We start from the raw sequence: 11677 nt of genomic DNA on the forward strand, positions 1-11677 counted from the left end.
TTTACAGGGGAGCCAGTGTAGATTTAGATTTCTCCTTATCTTTGAATCATGTTTTTTTTTAAAATGTAATTGCATGAGATTATTTTTGCCAGTGAGTTATCCAAGTGCATTATTTGAGTACTGTAAATGCACCTTGTTGGATACATATTGAAAATAGTTTTTTTTTCATGGCATTTGTGAAAGGTTTAAACTGTGAATCAAGGTTAATTGCATGCAGTAATGAGTCTTAGAATATTTTGTGACGCCGCAAAGTCTGGCATTTCTGAATTACGAATTGGTGGTTAATTTGAAGTCACGTAATTCAAAGTCCGATTTTTTCATCCCAACGATTTCGAATTAACGAGGTTTTACTGTATTTATACATTGCTGTGTAGCCAAACTCAATTGCAAACCACAAAGTGTCAGAGATCTTTGCAACACAAAGACAACAATGGTCATGAACATGAGGTTTGTACAGAGGTTGATATGAGTGCTGCCAACAACTAATGGAAAAAATATTCCATATCGCTTTATTCATTTTGACAGGGAAAAATATTATTCCAGGAACTTTTTAAATCTAGTGGTAGTCCATGAAACAAAAAGGAGGAGTTGTTTCATAAAGTATAAGACATACGGTAAGTGCTAATTCCTGTTCAAGAAACCAAAAATTAAAATATTTCTGTACATATCATTGCTGTCTCAGTTAGACTTTTTCATATCAATCTTTAACACATTGTTATTTTGTAGCACGTTTTGGTTAATGACCATTTCTACATATTAAATGCATGCACCGTTACAGACAAAAATCAATAGGCATGCAAGCTGAAGAGATACTTCAGTTCTAAGGAAATGGAAATAAAAAAGGTTTCGAGTAGAAAATGTACCATATACTGTAATAGGATAAAGTGGTGGAGGAACATGTGTGTTTTATTGTCAGGGAGAAGTATTAAAATAAACGAGTTTCCATGTCTTCTTTCGTATACACCTGTGGGATATCTTTGTGTGGGGAAGGAAAACAGCTTCCTATCTTTGACAAATATTTGTACACTTGCTTGTTTACTTTCCATGACCTATTAGTTTTGTTTCATTGTTTTAGTATAACAGTCGTCTGGCTCCATGGCTAAATGGTTAGCGTGCTGGTCTTTAGTCACAGGGATCCCGGGTTCGATTCCTGGCAGGGTCGGGAAGTTTGACCATAATTGGTTAATTCCCCTAGCATGGGGACTGGGTGTATGTGTCGTCTTCATCATTTCATCCTCATCACGATGCGCAGGTCACCTGCGGGAGTCAAATCAACAGACCTGCACCTGGCAAGCCGAAGTCCTCGGACACATCCCGACGTTAAAAGCCATACACCACTTTTTATTATTTTTTGAATTTTTTTTAGTATAACAGTCTAAGAGAATGCACCTGGTTTTAATATTAGAAATTGGTAGAACAATATTTGACCAGGCGATTTGGCTGTGCAGTTAGGGGCGTGCAGCTGTAAGCTTGCATCAAGGAGATGTGGGTTCGAATCCCATTGTCGGCAGTCCTGACGATGATTTTCCATGCTTTCCCATTTTTACCAGGCAAATGCTGGGGCTGTACCTTAATTAAGGCCACGGCCACTTCCTTCCCAGTCCTAGTCCTTTCCTATCCCATCATCGCTATAAGACCTGTCTGTCATTGCAGCGTAAAGTAAAAAATCCCACAATATTTGAACATCTATAACATGTTTGTTGTGCTTCTGATATACAGTAGTAAAGGAGAAGGATGATTTCCTGTTTCTGGTATCCTTTTAAAGCAGAGTATTTGTTTGTAGTTGAACTGATATTTTTACTAGTGTAGCAAAATCTTTGTAGGTGTGTGTCATTATTGCTTGAAAGGTGTTAGACATTACAGAATAAGGGTGGTTTTATCCCTCCATACACTGGTCATCAATAGTGAAAACTTTACTTCCTGTTTGAAAGACCATCCTGCGAAATTAACATTTTCTTACATCTTCATATTCTCATTTTGTTAATCCAGTGAACTTCATTTGCTTGGAACTAGAGAATTTATTTAGTCTGTCCATTGTAATGCCAGTCCCCTGATCAACACAGTTGGTCCATATCATTTATACCAGAAAGTCTTTTGTACCTTATTGTTGTTTAGAACCCGTCGTAATTTGTGATCCCAAGTGACCCGCATCTTTTCTACTTGATCCATCTATTTCTATCATTTTTCATTATATTACTCATTCTTGAATTTAAAGAGCATTCAAATTTAGGTATGCAGCTACAAAGGAGAGTAAGAATGAGTTTACACTAGTGTAAGAATTTGGGTAATGGAAAGCACAAATCAAGTCAAATTCAGTGTGTGAGGGGAAAGTAATACCAAAAAACGTGAGAGGTTTATAGGAAGTGTGTTTACTGCAGTATGGTACAGCTGTCAGTGTCCTGTTACTGTCCAGAATGACAAAAGTCTGCGTTTTCCCATTTGGCTTTATGTTGCGCACGTGACAATTGTTTGTATACTCACTCCACTCAGGTGACCATCAGACAGCCATGGCACTTGTATATTGTGTTATGACACACAACAACAGTATATCTGAAATCTGAAAAATAAAAATGGTTTTTACATATGCCTTGCAATTATCATTCTCTGCTGTCCTCTGTGATCATGGTACAACATTCCCTTTCACTCTGTATAGAGAGGTAGGAATGGATAATAGGATAAACACAATAACAGGTCAACATTGGAAAAACCGGGCGAGTTGGCCGTGTGCGTAGAGGCGCGCGGCTGTGAGCTTGCATCCGGGAGATAGTAGGTTCGAATCCCACTATCGGCAGCCCTGAAGATGGTTTTCCATGGTTTCCCATTTTCACACCAGGCAAATGCTGGGGCTGTACCTTAATTAAGGCCACAGCCGCTTCCTTCCAACTCTAGGCCTTTCCTATCCCATCATCGCCATAAGGTCTATCTGTGTCGGTGCGACGTAAAGCCCCTAGGAAAAAAAAAATTGGAAAAGGGAGCGATAGAAAAGGAGACAAAGACAAGCATGAAAGAAAATGACTAGGATGATCTCCACACATCTTCATATACAGTACTGTACTTCTGTCTCCAAATAGATTGTCCTCTTCAATCCCAATTCTTCTCCATCCATTTTTCTCAGCCCCTGCAGAGTTTGTTTTTGCTTCCCAGCTTCATCAGGACTGCAGGCTTCAACACTCATTGAGGGGCCATCGTGATTGATCTTCAGTCTTGATGTGGGAAGTATGAGATAAGAAGAAACTTGAATAAACACAGGAAAAGGGAAGAAATAAAAAGATGCAGAAAAGGAAGGAGATAAAAAGATAAATATGCATTCAGGTGGAAAATGGCTATCATCAATCAATCAGTCAGTCAGTCAGTCAGTCAGTCAGTCAACCAGTTTCCACTTATCTGCATTTAGGATAGTCACCCAGGTGGCAGATTCCCTATCAGTTCTTTACCTAGTATTTTCTTAAATAATTTCAAAGAATTCTCCTTTGGTAAATTATACCAATCCCTTACTCCTTTTTCTATAAACAAATATTTGCTGCAATTTGTCCTCTCGAATTTCAATTATATCTTCAGATTGTGATCTGTTTTTACTTCTAAAAATACCACTCAACCTCATTCCATGCCATCTCTCCACTGCTTAATCGAGCAGCTTGTCTGTCTTTCTTGAAGTCTTCCCAGCCCAGAGTTTGCAATATTTTCATAATGCTGCTCTTTTGTCGGAAAAATCATGCTGCTTTTCTTTGGAATTCAGTAATCCTGGTGAGGGTCCCATGCACTAGAACCATACTCTAAATTATGATCTTCTCACTGACTTACAGTGTCTCTTTTACATACTTACTGTAACCCCTATATACCCTGTAACCTTATAAAGAGATTTATAACCTTTATTTACATCCTCGCTAATGTGATCACTCAAAAGATGATCTTTCCTTATACACTACTAACACGTAAGTACTTAGTGATCACGATGAAGTACTTTCACACCATCAGCACAGTAATTAAAGCTGAGAGGATTTTTCCTCTTGGTGAAACTCACAACCTGACTTTCCACCCATTTTGCCATCATATCATTGCCATCTCACAACATTGTCGAAATCTTTTTCCAGTCACTCACAATCTTGTAATGTATCTATCATTTCATACAGTATAACATTATCTGTAAAAAGCTGTATCTCTCATTCCAGCTCTTTACTCATTATCATTTATAAGAAAACATGAAGGTCCAATAATACTGCCTTGAACTCCCCTTTTAATCATTATAGGATCAGATAATTATTCACCTACTCTAATTCTCTGAGTTCTATTTTTTAGAATCTAGCCACCCGTTCATTCATACTTTTGTCTCGTCTGACAGCCCTCATTTTTGTCAGTATTCTCCCATGATCTACTTTATCAAAAGCCTTTGATAGGTGAATAGCAATGTGGTCCATTTGACCTCCCGAATCCAAAATGTCTGCTATATCTTGCTGGAATCCTACAAGTTAAAACCTAGGAACACAGAACAAACTTTGTAAAAGGAGAAAAGGAACAAAATGGGTCAATATAAATAATGGAAAGATATGAACAAGAAACAAATAAAGTCATTAATAGATAAGAATGAGACATGAATAAGACCATATAATAGGACAAACATAATGGCAGCTCAGCATCGGAGTGGGAGCAGAAATGAAGTGGCATATGGCTTTTAATGCTGGGAATGTCCGAGGACATGTTCGGCTCACCAGGTGCAGGTCTTTTGATTCGACACCCGTAGGCGACCTGCGCGTCATGAGAAGGATGAAATAATGATGAAGGCAAAACACATGCAGCCACCGTGCCAGCGAAATTAACCAATGATGGTAAAAATTCCCGACCCTTCTGGGAATCGAACCCAAGATCCCTTTGACCAAAGGCCACCACGCTAACCATTTAGCCATGGAGCCGGACGGAGAGGTAGCAATGGAAACTGAGACAAGGGCAAACATAATTTTTGGAGATTGTCCTTATTGTATTTTGTTATTTGACCTTGTCTCCTTTATTATTGCTCCCTCTCCCAATACTGACCTGTCATTGTGTTTATTCTGTTATATGTTCTTGTCTTTCTATAAATGACTCAATATAAGAATTCAGTTTATTATAGTGTCACATGCAGTCTAACGGAATATAATTCCAAACAGTATCTTAAAAAAAATCCTTAAATGCTTCATAATATATTGTAATATTTTGTTCTTGACAGGACTTCTTCCTGGCCTTTTCCTAATATCCTGGGGTTGGCACTTGGTTTAGATTTAGCCTGTTTTTATGACTGGATGCCTTTCCTGACTCCACCCTTCATGGAGGGATGTATTCACTATTGCGTGTTCCTGTGGTGATTTGTTGTGAGAGTGTTGTATGTAGATGTGTCTTAAAGGTGAACACAAACACTCAGCCTTTGAGCTAGAGGATTGAACCAGACAAAAATAAAATACCTGACCTGGCTGGGAATCGAACCTAGCAGCCTTTGAACAAAAGACTATTACACTGACCATTCAGGCAAAGAGCTGGACTGTTGTAGTCTCCATGCCCTAGTGGTTTAGATCCACTTAAAACCTGAGGCTGCCGGGCTGAGCAGCTCAGGCGGTTGAGGCCTTCTGACTCCAGCTTGACAGGTTTGATCCTGGCTCAGTCCGATGATATTTGAAGGTGCTCAGATATGCCAGCCTCGTGTCGGTAGATTTACTGGCATGTAAAAGAACTCCTGTGGAACTAAATTCCGGCACCTCAACATCTTTAAAAACCATTTTAAAAAAGGTAGTTGGTGGGATGTAAAGCCAATAACATTATTTATTAAAACCTGAGGTCCCATCGCTATGATCAGAAATCAACAGTCGTGTAAGAAATATATTCTTGCTTGCTTTGCTTCGGTGTCAGGGATAAATTCTGTATGCGCTACGTGATTATGTTTGTAGGTATACTGAGTACCAAATAAAGAGCCAGTCCCCAGCTGCAGTGAGTTCTTGGTTCAAAATGGCTGCAGCAACCAAGATGTGAACATACTGCCATCCATGAAAAGATACCATCTAATTTTTGGGGTATTATTTCAGAGTGTAGTGTGAGCAACGATTAAAATTTTGCAAGTTTAATGTATATTGAATAGGTAGATATAATATGAATAGAAAATTGTTGCCCATTAAAAATATTGGGACTAAATATGTTATTAGGATAGAGATGTACTCGGAAAATGTGAAGAATGGAAAAGATGAATGAGCAAGACAGCTCCATATACAAGCAAGCATCAGACAAAATATTACTAATATAATTTCTCTAAGGCCATAAGTCTAAACCAGGTAGCTAAAGGTACGAAGTTGAGTGGTTTGTTTCTACGTACCTGGGTGACTTACCAGTGAACTTGGTTGTTGGTGTTCCTCTGAGTATTTGATTATGCATTCCACATTTAGGAACCTGTTGCAGGTGGTATGCTCTAATGATTATAATTACATTTGTCATTGCAGATCTCGCAGGGTATTAGATAGCCTACGCATTTATGGGTTGGGGGCTTTTTAAAAAATGTATTTTATTACAATGTGGTTAATGTCACACTAATTTTGGTTCATAATGGGATAGAAAAAGCCTAAGATTGGAAAGGTAGCAGCTATGTCCTTATATTAGGTACAGCATTTGCTTTGTGGAGAATGGAAAACCATGGAAAACCATCTTCGTGGTGGTGGTGGTGGTGGTGGTGGTGGTGGTGGTGGTTCAAACTCAGCGTCTCCCGAATGCAAGTTTATAGCTACACAATCTGTACTGCGTCGCCAGTTCACTTGGTATAATGATGTTTACATTGCAGCTTGTCTGAACTAGTTTTTTCCAGTCCTTTCTACTACCGTATACTATTTTGCCTCCAAAAAATATGTTTCCAGCAGTGTTCTACTTTATGGCATAACTTACATATTTTTTTTATCATGTCCTTGCCTTGGAAAGCTGCTCCCTTCCCAGTGCTCATTATATTTTCCTTGTTTAGTGGTACATTAAGAAAAGTACTGCAGGTAGTACAATGTAATGTACAGACATTGTGTATTCTACAAGCAGTTCATTAAATTAAATTATGTAGAGACCGGACGAGTTGGCTGTGCGGTTAGGGGTGTGCAGCTGTGAGCTTGCATCCAGGAGATAGTGGGTTCAAACCCCACTGTCGACAGCCCTGAAAAGGGTTTTCCGTGGCTCCCCATTTTCACACCAGGCAAATGCTGGGGCTGTACCTTAATTGAGGCCACGGCCGCTTCCTTTCCATTCCTAGGCCTATCCTATCCCATCGTCGCCATAAGGTGCGACGTAAAACAAATAGAAAAAAATCTATTATTGGTAAGTAACATTCTGATGTAATATTTTTTTGATTGCAGGCAACTTAACCCTAGACTTGGTCTGCAGCAACTCATCAAGGATGCTGCTGCTGTACTGACTTTGTTTTCTCGTAACCGCGAAATGCATCATGCTTCTTACTGCAATATGCTGCAGCATAGTGAAGATCCTTCTTAGTTTGTAAAATGTTTGCTGTTTTGAGTTTTCTCCTGGTTGAGTGAGAGAAATGTTTCAATGTACCCTAAAATGTAGCATATTTTAATTGGTTTCAGTGTGGGTAGGGAAGATAAAGGTTCCATTCAAAAAGGTCTAGTTTGCCTTTTTGTCTTGTATCTCACAGACTTGCTCACATTGTAGATGTGGTGCAGAAATATTTAATTCCATGTGTTATCTTCTTCAGTTTAGTGGAATACTGAGTTCAGGGAAAGTATTACGTGGGAAATCACTGAATGCTGGTCATCAGTTTAGGAGTTAATGGAGTTTCATGAGATGTGGGACTATAAGAAATATATATTTTAAACGTATTTTGATAGTGAATTTGCCTAAGCATTTTAACCTTTTTTATTGATATCAGGACTTGAGCTTCAGGAATTGCACATCTTTGTCAAGCACTGTAGACTAACAGTTTTGTACTGCATTAACTCGTAAATTGTTTTTCTCTTTTAATTAGTTTTTAGTTTCAGTATAAAAGGCTGGCTCCCAATATAATATTAATGTTATCAAAGAATTTTTGGATTACCTGCCAATTGTAGTAGAAATTGTTTAAAACTAAGCCCCGATATATTGTTTTCTTTAATGATGTCTATGTAGATATTTAATTTATTGACATTAGTTGAAGCAACATTAAAAAATGCAGAATTTATTGCCTGTTGTATAACCAGGCTGCTATAATATCATGGTGGTTCAATTGAAACATGCATTGGTGTTTAGAAGCTATATTTAATGAACAATGCAAACTATGTCAGAATGACTGCATACTGATTATAGTTTGAGAGAGTGTATCCCCACTATTTAGGCACCTGTCTCAACACTGAACACTTTTCTCTATACCCTTCTCAATGAAGGATGCTGGTTCCTGATTGAACCGCTTTTCCATAGCATCAGGATCCATTTGATCGGTAGTGAAATGCTTCTTCTTCAGGGCTTCCTTCAGTAGACTAAACATGTGATTGTCGTGAGGGAAGAGACCTTGTCTGTAAGACGGGTGGGTTATCCATAAGACCCTAGTGAAAACGGCCCCCTGATGGTTAAGTTGTAGGCATCCTAAGTGATGGGTATCAGTTGCTGCTTTTAGGACATGGCTGTACTTCCTTAGGTGCCACTCTCACATGGTGTGTAGAGGACATTCAGCACTTTTGATGTCTGGCCAACTCTATCCTATACAACTTACTGGACGATAATACCATAATACGATACATCTTTGATGAAGATGGACCCTTGCGATAAGTTTCCATATAAGACTGCATACAGTTCCTGATCACTGCCACCATTGCTCTGCAAATGGGATCCTGAAATCTGAAAGTGGCTAGTTGTCACTAGGTCTTGACATTTGATGATGAAAGTGCTTGGATTAGTTCCCAAATATTCATTCTTTGTGACATTTAGATGCATGTCAAATTGGCTTAGGCAGTCATTGGCATATAGTAATGTCCAAGAACCTCTCTTATGCAAGTTGTGCAAGATGGTACCCGCATAATATTGTATGAATAAATTATTTGATCTAAAGTTTCCTAGGAGCATAATTTTTCAAGTAGCCTATCATCAACATAATCATCATCCATTTCTCTCATCCAGCTTCTGCTGGATTGGGACTGTAATCAATATAGAATTGGAAAGGTTTCATCCAGCCCTGAGGCCAACTTACCATATGTTTATATGGAAGAGACCTTGTCTGTATCACATACAATACAAGACATTGTTTCTGCGTGAGTCGCCATATTGATGGTGGTCGGATGATGTTTTAAGAGGGAAAATGTGTGAGCCATGAAGCGTTATATATGCATGTGGCTGATTCGATTCCCTTAAATTGTCACAGAAAGTCGGAAAGTAAAAAAGATATCGAGAATAAAATCCCCAAAAGGGAACCATAAATTACAGTAATTTCACCAGTTGCAAATACAGTATTATAAAAGTATTCAAGCTCTTTAGGCTTTTTCAGTCATGAAATTACCAGTGTTTTGCCACAGTGTGGCTTGGGCTCAATGACACAATTGCAGTCACCATCTTAGAGAGGTGTGGCAATCCAAGTGGTAAGCTCGATGCCACACTGGGGCGAAATGCTGAATCCTTCATTAACAGCCTAGGTTTAGGAGAGCGCAGGGAAATTCCTGGTACAGAGGAACGTTGCTTCTCCGTTTTTGGAGGGACCACATAAAAAATACGTACAACACGGGAAAACGGAAAATCCAGGAATGAATGAACCATCAACAATATGGTAAACATCACAAAAATGAAATTAGTATAATTATAATCTTACAAATACTCCTAAACCATACAGACCCAATGAGCCTTCGCCTACCAAGCAACCGCTGCTAGCCGGAAAGCCTGCAGATTACAAGGTGACACATGGTCAGTGTGACGAATCATCTCGGCCATTATTCCTGGTTCTCTAGATCGGGTTCGCCATCTCACCAGTCGATAGCTCCTTAATTAAAGGTAATCGTAAGATGAATGGACCTGGAACCAGCCCTCATATCCAGGTAAAGGTGCCTGACCTGGCCGAGAATCGAACTCAGGCCCTCCGGGTGAGAGGCAGGCAAGTTAGACCGCGGGGCAGGCTGCAAACGTTAAATACCGGTACGTGAGTTAAAAATCTTGAAACTTTACATTCAGTTTTATCGGGAAAACTTTGTCAGTTTCCCGTGAAAACTTCTTTCAGTTCAGCAACTTTGATCCTCAGAAAAATGTAATAATGCCAAGCCAAACAACAGTCAACCAAAGTAGTTTTTAATTCTCTAATCTAATAAAGAGCACATTAGATACAAATGAACCCAACATGATGACAAAATCCCTTTTTTAATCTTCTATTGTAATTTGGTCACTGGTATACTGTTCATAGTCAGTTTCTGGAAATCTTCTACTGCGTAAATTAGTATTGATTCTCAAAAGTTCTAGAATGCATTACATTCAGTTCTGCCCATCACTAATCACAATCAAACTGGAAATAGAAAAAATATCATAACTTCAGAAATTACGGTTATTCATGACCTTGAGCTCAGCTGGAAAGCACGTTCGCTGTACAAGTCAGTACGAGTGGGAAATGATAGGAACTTTTTAAATGTAACATGCGCAAATAAAACAACTGCACCGAGCTCGATAGCTGTAGTCGCTTAAGTGCGGCCAGTATCCAGTATTCGGGAGATAGTAGGTTCGAACCCCACTGTCGGCAGCCCTGAAAATGGTTTTCCGTGGTTTCCCATTTTCACACCAGGCAAATGCTGGGGCTGTACCTTAATTAAGGCCACAGCCGCTTCCTTCCCACTCCTAGCCCTTTCCGGTCCCATCGTCGCCATAAGACCTATCTGTGTCGGTGCGACGTAAAGCCAATAGCAAAAAATAAAACAACTGCAGTTTTATAACATTTTAACACAAAAATGTAAAATTCCTTGTCTTACAGTATATTAGGACCAAAACAATGATAGGCAATCCCAAGCTCTCCCATGGCATTATGCATGTAAGGTGCAACATCTGTTCTGGGGCCTGTTCCACGAACGAACTTTGCAACTTTTTTCAACTTTGCATGTTTCACTAGGTTTTACTTTTCGATTTCGTCGCAAAGTGAAAAGTCTTTGCAAATGAGTGATCCAATCAAGTTCATTCCATGGGCAAACTGTATGGAGTATTCTTCTTTTTAAGACGTCATCTCCAAAGGGAGGTAGACGATCCACACGGCCAGCTCCGATCTTGACGTTGCAGCCATGCCATGTGGATTTATTGGAATATCTCTCAGGATCTTTAATGCAGTGGTTTCCCGTTGCCTTCTGCATCCTAATGCCATTGACCAAATTGGTTCCTCCGCCTTTGGGAACAATTTCTTGTGCACAGGACAATAGAGTGCCCTTACTCATACCCGCTCATCCACTCTCAAAGAGACTGTTGGCACTTGGTATAGCGGATCTCCTTATACCGGGAGATAATCGGTCCCTTCATTTGTTAGCCGCCTGCATATAAAATATTATTTTTATATGCAGTCATATTTTATATGCAGTCGTTCACCGTCATTGAAACAAGGACCAAATGGCATTTCCTTGCTTCTCTGGTTCTTTAGAGAGGAATGGAGTATTATATGTAGGTTTACGGCTATACAGTCTCCATAACAAACTCCTTCAGTGGTATCCATCATTATAGGCCATAAATCTCTCTTTTGAGCTATTCT

General features: G+C 39.3%; 1 protein-coding gene across 1 annotated transcript in view; it reads left to right on the forward strand.

The window, feature by feature from the left end:
* Snrk (SNF related kinase) overlaps positions 1-9167 on the forward strand; it is a 194081-nt gene extending 184914 nt beyond the window's left edge. Inside the window, exon 9 of the mRNA XM_067135427.2 lies at positions 7344-9167. Within this exon, the coding sequence (XP_066991528.2) occupies positions 7344-7352 (9 nt within the window). The 3' untranslated portion in view covers positions 7353-9167. The remainder of the gene's footprint in view (positions 1-7343) is intronic.
* Positions 9168-11677: the final 2510 nt, after the last annotated feature.

Source organism: Anabrus simplex, chromosome 1, assembly GCF_040414725.1.
Source record: "Anabrus simplex isolate iqAnaSimp1 chromosome 1, ASM4041472v1, whole genome shotgun sequence".
In the NCBI taxonomy this organism is placed as follows: Eukaryota; Metazoa; Arthropoda; class Insecta; order Orthoptera; family Tettigoniidae; genus Anabrus; species Anabrus simplex.